The sequence below is a fragment of the Lepisosteus oculatus genome, chromosome 1, assembly GCF_040954835.1.
Source record: "Lepisosteus oculatus isolate fLepOcu1 chromosome 1, fLepOcu1.hap2, whole genome shotgun sequence".
In the NCBI taxonomy this organism is placed as follows: domain Eukaryota; kingdom Metazoa; phylum Chordata; class Actinopteri; order Semionotiformes; family Lepisosteidae; genus Lepisosteus; species Lepisosteus oculatus.
Genome location: NC_090696.1, coordinates 35,832,721 through 35,849,204, shown reverse-complemented (window position 1 = coordinate 35,849,204; position 16,484 = coordinate 35,832,721). Strand labels below are relative to the sequence as shown.

The window sequence follows — 16,484 nt, the reverse complement described above, 5'->3', positions numbered from 1 at the left end:
TAGCCACTTTTTATCCTTACAGTACATTTTTATAACCTGAAGTCTAACATTTTTAGGAGATTAAAACAAAAGGTTATAGCTGAAGGAAAACATATTTTTCAAAATCTGTTTATTAATCGTAAGGCAACCAATGAAAGCCTGCCCTCATGTGACAGGATTGATAAAGTTTGTCAGATCAGTCATCTTCTAATTTCTGTGCTTTCCATTCTCGCTTTTGTCGGCATTGTTTTAAAACTTCTTGTAAATTTGCTAAGTCAACGAAAATGCTAGAAAAGCACACAGTCCCCCATACAATATATTTTCCCCTCCAGTTAAACATATTATTTTTATGTTCTTGTTCCTGATGCTAAGAAAATTATTAATATTTGGACACATCTATGGACGAGTGTTGGCCTCATTTGAAACAAAGTTTCTGAAAACATCATCATAAAGAAAAAAAATATCCATTATAGCGAAGTGTACGCTATAACTCACAATTGTGTATTTGAATTGTTGATATATGTTTGCATTATTAGAACTTTATTTTCAGATCCTAAAAATATGAAATTGTGAATGTTTCCAGTACCTGCAATCTCTAAGATCCCAAAACTCTAAAAGTCTAATTAAGCAAATTAATTTAATTATGGTTTCAGTTATGGAATGGATCTGAACTGGAAGGCAACCAAGCAGACTGGTTTGTAAACAAGAATTCTATAAATACAATAATCTGTTTAAATTTGACTAAACACCATTTAAACAGTAGTTTTGTTTCGTTAGAGCACAGAAACATTTGAATATGTTGTCTTTTAATACTGATTAATTTTGTTACTCTTGACTATAGTAGGCTCTGTTCAGTTTACATAACATTGTTGTGGGAATTATTGTTCAAGCCTTTGAATGGGGGTAGACTTGTTTGCATGCTGAAAAATATATCACCATAGTAACCCTTCTCATTCAATACTGAAAGAGCTCGTTGAGAGCTTGGCTGAGTTGGTTAAAATAGGAAACACACGTAAAATATCTTTGAAGCTTTAACTTCCGTATAGACATAGCATGTCACATATATGCGTAAAAAATGAAGAAAAATTCCCAGGCTTGGCTGTAAGTATTGAACCACGTGGTTGTGAGCGCCTCGCACGTTTGGGTTGCTTTTGTATTGACTTTTTATTATTTAAGTTAGTAATTGAATATGTCAGGTTTAGGTTTATGATAGAACACACAACTTTTTAGATGTGTTTTTGTTTGAATTTGCTTATTTCTTTCAAAAATGAAGTTAAATTAACATTGCATTTTATATGCAATTCTTTATTGCACTCTTAACGGAATTAAAACCGTGTAGAGTGCTCGAGAACGCATTCTGCTCTATGTGCAATACCAATATGCATATTTATATTCCACAACATTTATATTGCATTGGATATAAACCCAATAAGGAATGTATTGTAAAACTAATATAAAAAATAATTGACATAAAACAGCCTTATAACATTTTGATCAATTACTTAAAAAGTACTGTGTAGGAAATTGAACTTTACAATTGTTTAATAACTAGAACCTAGTAAACCAAGGGCAATATTACGATTAAAGAAATTATATTTCAGTATAACAAGGAAGTTAAAATGTGACTAGATCAGAGTTTAAGGATGAATACATTTTTATGATGAACATTTAAACATATGTTATATTGCAGTTTTTGATATCCGTACAACTTTTTCTTTAAGCCCCATTGCAGATATTGAATTAGTTCATCGTAAGTGCACAGCATTTATCCTAAATTTAAAATTTTGCTAACAGTATAAAATAATTTACATAATTGCACTTTGAGATGAAGAGATTAAAAAAAATATTTATCTAGATTAAATTTATAAACAAGAAAAGGGAAGATGATAAAATCAATGTATTTGACATATGTAAAAAAAGGACGTTTTCTTGGTTTAATATTTTGAGCTCGGGTTTCTGAAGACGGAAATCTGTGTCCACTCTTTGAGCTCTGCAGTTTTGAATAGTAGGTTTTTAAAGCCAACGAGCCTGGGGGTTTGTGAAAAGGTGGAAGCGTGTGTTATTTGTTGCGGCAGACATACACTGCGAAAGAAGAGCCAGGCCCGGGATGCGGCGGTATGTCCTTCCTCCTCCCCGCCCAGGTGACGGAACTCCCTCACAGAGAAGCCGTCCTTAGCATGACCTCCACTCCCGATAACGGCCTCCTCCTGCTGGGCCAGGACGGCCTGCTCTCCCTCTGGTCTCCGACACTCCGGCTCAGAAAAACCAGAGCACTTCTTGTGAGTGAAGGCATCCAACACAAACTTTTCCATCGGCAAAGTCGAGATAATGTTGATGTTTTTTTTAAAGGAATTGTAATGCAAATCTCAGAGTTCATAATGAACGTTTCCACATTGTTATAGTTTGTTTTATTATTTGGGTTTCCTTTGCACTAGTGATACTCTTTGTGAACCCTTGTAGGTTTTATAGGGAGCTTCAAACTATAGAACTGAAGACTTCTAAATAGTTATTAAGTACAGATTGAGTCAATAAATAATTGAGTTATGTAATTAAAGACTCACATGGAATGAAAACTACAAAACTGTGGTTCTCTAGAACCAGGAGTAAGGATCACTCCTTAACACTTTCCCAGGTCTTAGTCATTTGGTTGCATAATTCTTAAGACATGAGCTGTTGTTCTTTGGTATTCTTCTCTACGGCTCAAGACACTTTTTTCACAAGGTAAATTTCCAGCTATGCACCATGCTCTATGCTCTATTTCAGAAAAGTGTTGGGTGGTGAAGTACTGTACCATTATATTTCTTTGATGAAATATAACTTGTCAGGAAAGTATACCATAGCTTAAAATAACCACTAGATGTAGAAAAGTGAATCGTTTCATTACAATATAGGATACATACCAAGTTCTTTGTACATTTGAATAAAAGGTTGTTGTTTGTTACATATACTCCATTAACAAAACAAAGTATAAATGTTCAGAACATAAATAAAAGAAACACGGACAAAAAAAAGCTGTTGATGACTGATGTTACAGGAAGAAAACAAACAACCAGCCAGAACACCCAAGTGGATTGCAGACACAACGTTGATGCCGCAGTATAACAAACTTGTTATCGGAACTTGGTGAGCATTGTCAGTACTCTGAATGTCAGTTATACTGTACTTCATAAAGAGCTTCATCGAAAAATGAGGGAATGCACCTTTCACAGTGGGAGACAGAGCAGAAAGGCTGATTCTTTTTCAAACAGTCCAATTTGCACAGCTTTGAAGTAGCAGTTCCTAATGGGGTACTGGGGACCTAAATACATTCTGGTTTTCCTTTCAGTAAAGCTCATTACCTTGTTCAGTCCTTAGTTGACCTAACAAGTTGCTTGATGGGGAGTCTTTGCAAATTGTGTTTCTACTCAAAAGTTAGATATACAATGCAACCATTACATCACAACCGCCAACATGTTTGGGCACTGAAAGTGTTCAAATCAATTCTGTTATTAGCTAAATTAAGGTTATGATTAATTATGTAACACTCAGATTGAAAACCAGCAAGTTTATGCATCCCAGAACCTGAACTAGGAACTCGTGGTGTAAAGGGGTAGTAAATGCTTTATGTGTAATGCAAGTTATTGCATAGATACAATATTACAGGAAATATTTTATACTTCCCAAATTTATGTCTACTGTATGCAATTAATCAAATTAAATCTATTTGCTCTCCATCACATCCAAGAAAGGAATCATTACTGAAGTTCTGTCATACAAAACATCCCTGTTCCTCTGAGCTCGATAGACCATTACGACCAGTTATGCCAAGCATGAGTAGTACCCCTAGTAGAGCTTTACATAAAAAAAATATTGACAGCAAAATGTGTGCCTTACAAGTGGTATACCAGAATAATATGAGACTCTGAGACTTTATGACTGGCATCAGTGAAAACACTAACTGAAATAGGAAATTTAGTTTTTATGCACAACTTGAGAGTAGGACTTGAATGAGACAAATATCAAACCTGTCTTTTCACTGGTCCTCTCTTGGTAAGATCTTTGGTACAATGGGGTTAGAAAGATTATATCACATTATGACTAAATCGCTAGCTCATTTCATGTTCTGACCATGCTAATGCCTCTTCTCCTCCCATTGGAGAGGGTGTTCTGTTGGGTTAGGTTTTACAGTGGTGAGAGTATTATAACATTTCTTAAAAGGTCCAAACTGACCCAACCAGGTGTCATATTGAAACCAGGACACGTTTGCTGCACATGATTGAAGGCATCGTAATTAGTGGTACAGTATTTGAAATTTTAATTTCAATATTCAATAATAATAATCAATATTTGTCCTTTATTCTTTCAATTTGCTGTCCATCTAAACATATTCCCTGTTCAAAATGATTTTACTGTTGCCATACCCTTACTTCTTAAATTCTCGATTACTTGAGTTGAGCAATAGATTTTCAGGACCTACCTGGAGCTCAGATTTTGCTGAAATGGAAGATATACTTTCAGAAGGATCGTGTGGCAAAATGTATTACCAAGGGAGATGAGAGGTTGACATGGCTGAATGAGCTTCATTGATTCTTTGAGATTGAACTGTCTGGGTGAAAGAGCTTCAGGGATGTTGAAAACACTTCACATGTTTTTCTGTGAAAGAATAAAAATATAGCCATCACTTTGGCACCAGATGCCATTTCTATGAGCTTTTTGTTCACAGGACATCCCATTTCTGTAAATTATGATCATTAAGCTGTAAACCCGTTGGGGTGCATGTGTTAAAGCTATACCAGTCGATTTCCTTTATCTTCATAGGCGCAATGGACATTTCTCTCTATATATTATTACAGACTCTGTGAAATCTGACTGGACACCAAGCAACGGATTTCAACAGTTTTTTTTTTGTAGAAGTGAAGCACAGTAAACAGAAAATGTGAAGCGTGACAGCTTGTACTGTATTCATTAAGACAAAAGACAATGCAGACTCCCGCTCCAAACACAAAGGAGTAATAACAAGTTTCTGATTTCACTCAGCAATCCGTTTCACTTGCCCCACCTGTCCCCTCCACAACCTGTAACGACAAGGCTTGTGTGCAATATTGTGTTAAATATCCTGGCAGATAATGGGAGGGACAAACACTGTGAAGGACTAATCACTTGGCAGGTCTGTCTGGGTCAGGTTTCAAGCTTTCGTGACCCAGACATGCGCCAGACTCATTTAACAATTTCTATATAAATATTTATATATGTATATTTTACAAATAATGTTTAAAATATAGGATAAATATATAGCTTACATGTTCTGTATTCATTTAACACTATTTTAGCAGATTTTTGTAGAAATTAATTTTTTCTCAAATTGTTTACTTTAATTAGTTCATTTTTGATATTATGATTTGTATTGTGTGCACTTGCAAAACATGAAATACATAACATAAAATTAAAGATATTTGATATATATATATAATTTAATTAATAAGAACTCCATGAGATTATATCCCTCTCGACTAATTGCCGACAGAATAGATCTTCATACGGTATGCCTAAACTTTTACAGAGTTTGTGAAGGGTTAAAAAAGGTACAGATTCAGGGAAAAAGAATAATTGAGCAAATGAAATTTAGAAAAAAACATCAACATCTCTTTTTTATTGATCTTTCATGCTATATGCTAACAGGTTAATATTTTGCATGTTACTTAGACTGAACATTTTTCTTTTTCAAGTGTGGCCCATAACTTGAGATTTGCATTTCTGCAGTGGTCACTGATCATAAAAGAACGATACGTGACTCTTAGGAAAAAGCATCACCTGAAACCTAGGCTTAAAACCCTTTCAATCTGTGACAAAGCTGTAGAAGATAAAGAATGAAAAGGCAAATGCAGAGATGGTGCATAAATGTAAATTCTTTTTGACATTAGTCTTCCAGAACAACTAGGCACCTTTCATGTGGGACGTTTTTAGTATTCTGGGTGAACACATCAAACTTCAGGAGACACATTGTCATTGGAGCTCTATAACATTTGTTGCTTCTGTTATGCTGATGTAGGTGTGACGCAGGCAGATCTGTTGTTGAAATATACCAAGAGCTGGCTTTTCTCTCTCTAAAATTATGCCAAGCTTATTCAGTGTGCTGACTTTCTGTTTTCCTTTTGCAATTCAAACACTAATCTAAAAAAAAACATAATTGTCCAAAATTTGTATGGTTGTCTATGAGATTCTTCCTTTTGCACATTCCATTGTTCAGTCCTCTATCCCTCTCATTTGGCCACTGTTTGTAGTGGTTAAGGTAACAGAGCTAATGTGATCTCTGAACATCAGAAAAGGATCCCAAGTATACAGTTAATATACAGTTCTGCTTTATTTCTGTTTTCTTTCCTAGTGATCGAGAGTTGCGCCTCTATGAGCTCTCCAATTTTGAACCATATTTTCAGGTCACAGGTCTCGAAAGCTTGCCCCTCCAGCTCGAGTACAGGTAACATTAACTGTCCTGCTGCACTATCGTTTTCATTTTAAACATCTGTTCAAATTTGAAGGTTTCTTGTGTTTGGGAGTAAAATCAACTCGTGTCTAGTTAACACATTGATCTGATTAATCTGTCTTAATTAATTAAACTACACAACAATGTACAGTAATACGTTTTTAAAAATCACTCACTTTACAAAGTTCTTTATTTTTTCATACTTGGGGCAACTTGTTTATTAATCCAGTTATACAGGTCCTGATGAATGCATTCTACTTTATGGTGATGATCAAGTAAGTGGTCTTTTTTGTTTCATTTAAATACATAGAAAACTTTTATTATTTTATATTACTTGAAAGTAAATATTAGGTTTCTACTATTCTTAGACTGAGTTTAATGGTTCCTTTTCAGAATAAAAAGTAATTTTTGCTAACCTTATGCTTATGGATGAATGAGCTTTACATTTACTGCCTCAAAAGACCTTTGCTAGTTCCTGATAATACCTTACATTACATAACCATACCCAAGAGCATCTGTCACTAGGTGTACTGTACAGTCACAGACAGACCACAGCTATGCACTCTCCAGAAAAATAGGGTAAACAGGAATGTGGAAAAGCCCCTTTTTTAATACACTTTTATTTTAGTAAGATACCATTAAGACCAAATAAAAACAGCCCAAATAGAAGGCTTTTGAAAATGCTGACAAAGTACATTGGAAATCTTAATTGGAGTTACCAGTTTAGCAAGATTCATGGATCATTTTTATTCTTATGCAGTATTTTTTGTTGTTGTACAGGGAACGTCTTCTTAACCAATTTTTAGTTAGGGCCACATCTGTGTTGACCCGATTAAAATTGGAAAAAAAATTAATTCAAATTTAAATTCCCAAAACATAAATTATTCAGCTCTGGGCTTTGTGATGGTCTTCTATGTCCTTCATGACTGGCAGAGCTGAATTGACCAGGATATCAGGCACCACAGCAATCCATGGGACTGCTTGGGCACCAGGGTGCGTTGAGTGGCGTCAGTGAGAGCTGCATCTGTCTCTGTTGGTGCTGTTTCTCCTGTTGGCAGAGAGGGACTCGTGATGTGTACGATGATGGTGGTGCTGTTATCTGCACGTTTTGGAGGAAGGCTTGCAGTGTCCTCAACCCCCTCTGTGCTCAAAAGAGTATCACAGAAAAACCAAATGGAGTACCAGTTGGATATTCCAAGCTGGAGATGTGTAACAAGATAATTATGGATAATTTAAATTTTTGAAAAAATGAAATATTTATTTTTCTCTTTTTAGGGATGTGTCAATATTATTTTAATCTCAAATGTAGGAGAAACTCTGAGGTATGTATCATCAACTTCTAACTATAATGTTAATTAAAATGTACCTCTAATCCAGAAGGGAGGGTGAGTGTCTTTGCATATTCCCACTTAAATCTGTGTAGTACAGTTCTCTATTAATCCTTCTAGGGCAGTTTACATTTCACTCCTTTAGTTTTTATTCACGAAAGCCAAAGATATGCATTGTATCCCACTGGGTGAAGACAGCTTTCTTTGTTCTGTGGATTTCTAGTATTCTGTTACAAATGAAAGGTCTGCTGAGGTTTGATTCATCATGTACAAGAAACATCAATTGAGCAGCTGTGAAGAGAGCTGGAAAATACTGATCTGTAAATATATCTATTTGAAAAAACAAACTCCTATTGTTTATAATTGTGAGTAAAGACCAATCTGCAACTTTATTAAGGGTAGAGTGTAATTTTAATAGTTTGGCAGAAACAGCTATGAATCTGTTGTCTTTTCTCTAAAATTGTCTTTTAAAAATATTTGATCTTGAAGGATTGAATTTCAAATTATTGAGAGAGACAAGCAGTTTGCTGAAAAAGCATATATATCCACTATGCTGACTTCTCCAGTTTGCAGTTCTCCAAATTAGAATAAGATGTGTACCTGAAGACACTTTTACTTCTAATCTATTGTATAAGCGCTCCCTCAGCATGTTGGAGAGCTCAAGTTATCTACTAAACAAAATGCGTTCACTTTTGTGGCAGCTGAAATACTTTTGTAACAGTGAGTGTGGTTATGTTGAATGGATAATTCTGAAATGTTTTTAACTTTTAAAACCATTTGCAGAGAGAGGTGGCAGCTTCTTGAGCATGTTTCTTGTGACCATTTAAGTGTTAAAAGCAAACTGACAACACAGAAACAAAGGTGGATCCCACATAAATTACATCCTTTAACTAGTCTAGCCAGCAGCCAAATCACTCTGCAACTCACAACTGGTATCCCACTGAAGCTCAGCAGGTACCTGGATGGGAGACCTCCTGGGTTGCTGCTGGAAGAGGTGTTAGTGGGGCCAGCAGGGGCGCTCTCCCTGTGGTCCATGTGGGTCCTAATGCCCCAGTATAGTGTCCCCGTCACTATACTGTAAATGGGCACCGTCCTTCGGATGAGATGTAAAACCGAAGTCCTGACTCTCTGTGGTCATTAAAAATCCCAGAGTGTTTCGAGAAAAGAGTAGGGGTGTAACCCCAGTGTCCTGGCCAAATTTCCCATTGGTCCTTATAACCATGGCCTCCTTATAATCCTCATCTATGAATTGGCTTCATTACTCTGCTCTCCTCCCCACTGATAGCTGATGTGTGGTGAGCATTCTGGCGCAGTATGGCTGGTATCCAGGTGGATGCTGCACATTAGTGGTGGTGGAGGGGAGTCCCTATTACCTGTAATGGTGAAGTAATGGTGGTGAACCACTAAAAGGCTCTCGTTTCACTATATCTAGTCCAATTCTTTAGTTTGCGTATTGGGAAAACCATACTATAGGATGTACTAACCACTTGTGGTAATCAAAATGTTAGAATTTTGATTAAGTAGGTGCCAAAAGATAGATAATACATTAATGTATTGCACTACTGTTTTCTATTCTCAGATTAGTAACGTGATTTGACAATAAGACATCTTAACTGTAAACTTGAAATACATATCAACAGGGTGTTTACATCACACCCCTGTGTCCACATTACAAGTAGCCTGTTTTAATCCATACTCTTGCAAGAATTGTTGCACACCACATGCATTGTTCGTCACATTTGTGCTTGTCTTATTGTTATTTAATTCATTAAGTTTATTTTTCTTTTTTTTTACCACCACCACTGTTACTTGTATTTACACATTATGCTACATTTTATATATACTGTAAGGGCATCTGATCAATACCATTTGCCTCCCCCAGTACTTACTGTAAGTCCAATCCTCACCTTTTCACCTGTTGAGTTCCTCAATGTTAATGTCAGACAAACATACCGGCATTCTTTCAGTGTTTTCTTCACCCTGATTAACCAGATTAACTGCCTATGAAATGATTTAGCAACAGTTTTGTTTAATTTAGCAACTGTAAAATGATCCAGCTTAGAACATGATCTAAACAAATAACAATGAACTGTTTCCTTCTATCCTATCCAATATTGTATGCTTTCATTTTCCAATTCTCTCACAAACTGTTTTACAGGAACTGGTCAAAATGTCCCACAGTTGAGGGAATTCCAAGTAATTCTCTTGAGAATATCTGCGATGGGACTCAGGTTAACTGGATTTGCTGGAAGGTACACAATGACTGGGTAACCCAGGTAGGAAATTGTGTGCTAGCTTATTTAAGTGTTTCCCCCTCTGACTCACCAATTCAGAAATCCATATTAAGGCTGCAACCAATGTTTCCTCTAATTTTTAATGGCCTGTGTGCGCAAGAAAAGTGCTGCAAATGTTTTCCCCAGCGACAAAAACTTGTGCACAATAAATTGAGTGTACTGTATGTAAAATGGTAAACCTGAAATTATTTGTTGTTAATATAGTCATTCTTATAGAAGCATAGAGATCCAAAAGACCGGGACAGCGATACAACGAGCCCGGTCATAGAGGCTGGGTGTCGAGCGAGCATGAGCAGTGAGGTACGAGACTACGAGAGCATAGATATCGATTGAGTAGCAATAATAATGCACACAGCCAAGTTGGGCCTCCTGCAGGTAGTCTCATGTGGTCATCAACTCCTCCATCACAGAGTCCCTGGACCTCTTGCAGTTCGCCTACCAGAACAACAGATCAGTGGATGATGCTGTCTCCCTGGCTCTGCATACAGCCTTGGAACATCTGGACACTAAGAACTCATATGTGAGAATGCTGTTTGTGGACTCCAGTTCAGCATTTAATTCCATCATACCCAGTCAACTGGTGACAAAGCTCAGGGGATTAGGTCTGTGCAACTCTGTCTGCAACTGGCTGCTGGACTTTCTTATCGAGAGACCACAGGTGGTGCGGATAGGCAATAAGACATCAAAACCACTCACCCTGAGCACTGGAACCCCACAAGGCTGCTGTCTGAGTCCAAGGTTGTACTCCCTATTTACTCACAACTGCACACAAGACACAGCAACAACCGCATCATTAAGTTTGCAGATGACACCACTATAATAGAACTGATCAGTGATGATGACGAGTTCACTTACAGGGATGAAATCGTACAGCTGCTTAGGTGGTGTCATAGCAATAACCTGGACTTGAACATAAAGAAAACGAAAGAGCTAATAGTGGACTTTCGGAGACACAGGCCATACACTCACAGCCCACTCAGTATTGATGGAACGGAAGTGGAAACAGTCACCATCTTTAGGTTTTTGGGAATTCACATCTCTAAAGATCTAACCTGGACTGTGAACACTGACTCTATCATGAAGAAGGTTCAGCAGCACCTTTATTTCTTGAGGTGCCTCAAGCGATGGGGGATGCCAATATATGTGTTGGTGAACTTCTACTGCTGCACCATCGAGAGCATCCTCACCAACGGGATCACCGTGTGGTATGGCAGCACCTCTTCGCGAGAAAGAAAGGCACTGCAGAGAATGGTCAATATGGCCCAGAAGATCATCGGCTGTGGTCTCACCGAGATTAAACAGCTCTATGAGGACCGCTGCCGTGGTAGAATTCTGGCCATCACAGAGGACAGTCACCACCCCGGGCATGAGCTCTTCACCCCACTGCCCTCAGGCAAGAGATATAAGAGCATATGGACACTTACCACTAGATTCTTCAATAGCTTCTATCCACAAGCAGTGAGACTGGCGAACACATTTAGCCATCCCCCTCGGACCACACCTACACCATCACCATCTACCTCTTTATGATTTCTTATCTATTGCACATCTCCAGTCATTGTTTACATGTCTGTATTGTTTACATTCAAACTGTCTACATGTTTACTTGCACATTGTCTACTGTTTGTTTGTATATTGTCTTGATGCACTGTTTGCACTTTGTTTTGTTTTTTACACTTGTTTTACAATCGAGAGACTTTCTGTAAGTAAGAATTCCATTGTACCAGTACATATGGCAATGTGGCAATAAAGTTCAAGTTAAATTTAGCACACAACCATGTTTCTTTTATTATTATCATATTTTTGGGGAATTTAATTTTTTGGTGTGCAGTTCAATTTCCTATGTGCACTGATTTCATCATCTGTGTGCACGTGGACACACGCACATTTTAGAGGGAACATTGGTATTGTGAAAGCCATACCATATATTAAAGGCAGCCAACATTGAAGTTTCTTGAGGTCAGCTCAGGTCATTTCTACTTTCTTTCACTGGGCTACCAATCTCAAAGGAGTGAAGATATTCCTTCTCAGCTCCTGGATACATGCTTATCAGATTGAAGCTCCCAGCAGCGAATCGTGATGATTATCGTTTGCATGAGTTACCATTTGCGTGGCTTTTGAAAAAGAGAATGTTATTAACACACGCATGGCCCCAGTTTTGTGGGGGGCAATCCTTGTAAAAAAGTCAACCATGTGTAAGCTTTTACTAAAATGCAATGCAGTAAAACATCAGCTTGATGCTTCAGATGAGGATGTTATGATGTCTAGGAACACTGGAGATTACTAATTGCCGAGCAGAGGCCTTTCTGAGAATGGTGTATTGACTGACACTTACAGTAGAAGCCTCATAATAAAACATGTTATTTTCTCTTGCAGATAAAGTATGCCCCTTCTATTCAGTCTGTCATATCCAGCTCACATGATGAACACACAGCTTTAGTAATAGGTAAGGGAGAGCTGATATTCACCCTGTGTTTTAGGTGGTACAAAAATATAAATATGCAGATTTACAACCATAAATCTAAGCTACAATATGGTGTTCAAGAGAGAACTAAAGGGAATTAAACTAACATGCCAACATGTCTCAGCTCTTAGCCATGAGCTACATGCCACACCAGTCCTGTTGTCACTTTGCTTTCCTTCTTGGTGTGACAGTGGGCTACCCCGCCCCCTCGCTAAAAGAGCGCTAAACTGGTCTGCGGAATTTCAGGCAGAGTCAGAGGGTCGAAGACTGTCCTGCAGCGGCTGAAGGACATGTCGGAGAGGGGCAGTGTGCGAGGCCGGGCCGGTGCTCAGACGGCGCTGTCTCCACCCCGCCGCCTCAGCGCGGACGAGTCCGTCTTCAGAGCCCACAAAGGAGTGAAGACCTTCGACTTCTCCAAGGAGAGAAACTTAATCGTCACTGGGGGGCTGGACCGCATCATTCGCCTGTGGAACCCCTATGTCCCAGGGTAACCAAGCTCACAGCGCCTGTTAGCAGCTGAAAGGAATAGTGATCATACAGGGGACTCACCAACAGCGTCCCGTAAACAGAGCCTTTGTTCAGTCCACAAAGAGAGGTTGTGAAGCGATATGAGTATCGCTTCACAACCTTTAAATAGAGATACTGTTAAATGAGATGTCATTGAGGTATAGATGAATATAGTCTTGGTAGCTCACGAACAGCACATTTCAAGTTCTGGATCAGTTTCAAATGGACGAGAATAGTATCGCTCCAGGCTTTGGGTAAGAGTTTTTCACTCCTCCACCTCATCTGTGTAGTGTGGCTGCTGGAGCACCATAGCTGCCACTCCTTACCGAGGCGGGGAGAGTACTTCAGGGGGGAAAAAAGTGGGTCCCTTCCTTTATGTAAAGAGCTGTATCAATGCAAGGAATTATTACTATTGACAATAATAATAAAATTTAAAGTTATTACTTGTGTGGTGTAATTCTATAACAAGAAACAGAATGAAAGGAGTGTGTGATATATGCTGTAAATTGTGTTGTTAGCCTTCAAAATGAAACTAGACTAAATACAGTCAGGTTTCTTATTAAATCCTTTCAGCAGAGGTATTTTCTAGTATTTTAAAAACCTTTGCCTCTGGGGAAAAATGTTTTCTGTTTTTGTTTAATTAAGTAAAAAAAACTTGCCGTACAAAAATAGGTAAGCATTTCTTTGTCATAGGTATTAAAAAATGCAATATGTAGTGTTATTTTTTTAGGTTTTTGTAACACTGAAATATTTTCATCGTCCATGAAAATGAAATGATCACAATACTTTAATTTGGTTTAGCAGTTCAGTGTTGGTTCTTTCTCTCTATAGTTGGCCTACGGGTCTACTGAGGGGACACAACGCGCCAATCAGTTTCTTGTGCCTCTGCAGTGAAGAGAATAGGCTCTATTCGGTGTCCACAGACAACAATGTTATGGTAAGGTTTCCTAACGTTCACCATACTGAGATGTCAATAGTTGTGAATTATTAGAATATGTTTTCAATTTAATTATCTTGTTAAGAGCTTTAGATGTGGCTTTAGAGTCAGTGATTCATTGTATTTTTAATAATTTTAAATCTACAATATTGGTTTAAAACAATTTGCCACTCCAGTGTCCTTTATAAAGTTTTGGTTTTCTTGGCCTCAAAGTAGGCGATATTTCTTTTGAGTTTCCAACAAAATGTACACCTATTTATGACCATGTTTATACTGCAGTCCACTGAGGTTTTATATACTGTCTCCCTCATAGGACAGATCACTGAACCCTGATTCACATATTTCTTGACATGCATTGTTACAGTGATTTTATCCCATGTTCCCAATTTTATTGTGAAACATTGTGTTCTCAGGTGTGGAGCGTGGAAGATCAGACCTGCCTTGCCAACATCATCTCCAGAGCCAGTCATATCAGAGGAGAGCTCGCCACCTGCTATTTCTCTCCCCAGCAGAGGGCGCTGTTCATTGCCACAGACACCTTGGCCCTGTTGCAGCTCAGGCAAAAGTATTTTAGTTTTCACAGATACCAGACTTCTTCATTGTTTATGTTTGCAGCATGTAAGGCTGTATTTATATTAATATTTCTGCTACAGTCTAGAATCCATTTTAACGGTACATCAAAGTACAGCTATTTTTGAGTTACTGAAAGGCATTTGTTAAAGTAGGTAATTGCACAGGATTATTTCATATATGACAAGTTTTGGTGTTGCACTTCAGAGTACTACATTGCAAAAAAAAAAAGATTCTAAATACTTTCATAGACTTTTTTGTGCAGGTTCTTTTTCAGCCTTCATTTTACTGTAAAGCCTTGCAAAAGGCTACTAGCCAATTTATCTGTAGAGTGTAAATGTGACAGCAAATGTTAGCTGTCTAAAGGGAATGCCTTATGATCTGATGTTTTCAAAGAATCAAGAGAGACTAAGGAAAGCAGTATCGAGAGAGCCATTAGAGAACTGTGATCCTTTACCATTTGTTTTGAACTATAGTTTGAACTGTTATAGAACAAAGGTTTTTTACAATTTCAGGAAAGCAAACTATGATGGAATGAGACCTAGTTTAAGTGAAGTATAATGGTACAGGACAGAAAGGAAATCCTTAAAGAACAGATGGCCACATTTTAAATCCAAAGTTAGAAAGCAGTGGACAAAATGGCTTAAAAAGTCAATTAAAAATATAGAAAAAAAAGTGCTTATAGCATGCTTATAGTACTCACCCACTTATCAATAATGGTCTATTCTGTAATTTGTAAAGTGAATATTTTTAATCAAAGTAAATCCAGGTATATTTGTTAAGGTTTTGTTAGGAGATGGTAAAAAATAGCCAGGATGAAACCAGGCATGTTTTGGCACTGCAACACAGACATTTCCTTATCAAGACACTCCATAATACATTTTCCTTCTGCTGTGTCAAAACAGCTTTTCACAAGTTTTGAGATGTGGACATACTGTTGTTATAGGATTGGACAATGATTTCTTCAGAGTTTGACGGGTATTTCTAATTCTGTGAGACTAATAAATTTAACCAGTTTCCATGTTACTTAGTAGCCTCTGAGAAATCAACTTTCATGGTTAGCAAGGACATTAGAGTTAGTTCATTAGTTCATGGAAAAAAGAAATTGATACACACATGTTCAGGCAAATCTGATATTTTCTCTATATTTAAGCAAAAATAGATCTAACAGATTTTAAGTTTTCACAGTCCAGCTGTTTCTAGATTGGTACAGTATTGAAGTGTGGTTACTGCAATTCTCTTTAAACCTTAGTCTTACAGTTTCCTTCATTAACAACTCTGTTTTGGAACTTGACCCACATTAGTGACTGCTCCCTTGTTACCATGGTGACCCATTTACTACCTTATTATTGTTTAACATACATATTCAGCACACTTTAGCCTGTCTGAGGAGAAAAGTAGTGCAGGTAAAGTACTGTACTGCTTGGCAAGTAATAATCATCCACAGCATTCAGAATTCTAGCTATTCTTCTTGTCTCTTAATGCCTTAAAATGCTGAATGTTTGAACAGAGTTTAATTTCCTGTTTTTTTGACTGATGTGACCTATGCCCACACATCTTTTATTTTCCAGTTACTGATACAGTAGTGCTTTGCGACTTTGAGTAGACTAATTCAGGAAGTTCAAGTAAAGTCAATAAAGCAGGGCAAAAAATAAGTAATCAAAAAAATTAAACTGAACTATTAACTCAAAAACGATTAGATTTTTTTTAAACATATACCTTTTTTATGTAGAACCTAACAGATCTAATGGTTGTACAAGAATTCATACTTGGATCACTACACTCACAATATTTTCTCAATACACTGCTCTCAGCAAAACGGAATGTGGCTTGTTTGTGATTTGAATTCTCACTAACTCTTCGTTTTTTCAGCTTTCTGTTTTTTCCCCTAGAGAGCTAACATTTGAACTCGGAAGAATTTTCCTTCACATGCTTGAAGCATGAA

General features: G+C 37.4%; 1 protein-coding gene across 2 annotated transcripts in view; it reads left to right on the top strand.

Moving 5' to 3' along the window:
- Positions 1-958: 958 nt before the first annotated feature.
- Positions 959-16,484, top strand: part of LOC107077095 (cilia- and flagella-associated protein 337-like) — a 31,484-nt gene continuing 15,958 nt past the window's right edge. For both annotated transcript variants that reach the window (XM_069189741.1, XM_069189738.1), the window contains exons 1-11: positions 959-1,080; positions 2,055-2,258; positions 3,014-3,102; positions 6,341-6,433; positions 6,669-6,714; positions 7,715-7,761; positions 9,926-10,043; positions 12,438-12,507; positions 12,772-13,012; positions 13,864-13,969; positions 14,383-14,534. In XM_069189741.1, coding sequence (XP_069045842.1) covers positions 1,033-1,080; positions 2,055-2,258; positions 3,014-3,102; positions 6,341-6,433; positions 6,669-6,714; positions 7,715-7,761; positions 9,926-10,043; positions 12,438-12,507; positions 12,772-13,012; positions 13,864-13,969; positions 14,383-14,534 — 1,214 coding nt within the window. In that variant the 5' untranslated portion in view covers positions 959-1,032. The remainder of the gene's footprint in view (positions 1,081-2,054; positions 2,259-3,013; positions 3,103-6,340; positions 6,434-6,668; positions 6,715-7,714; positions 7,762-9,925; positions 10,044-12,437; positions 12,508-12,771; positions 13,013-13,863; positions 13,970-14,382; positions 14,535-16,484) is intronic.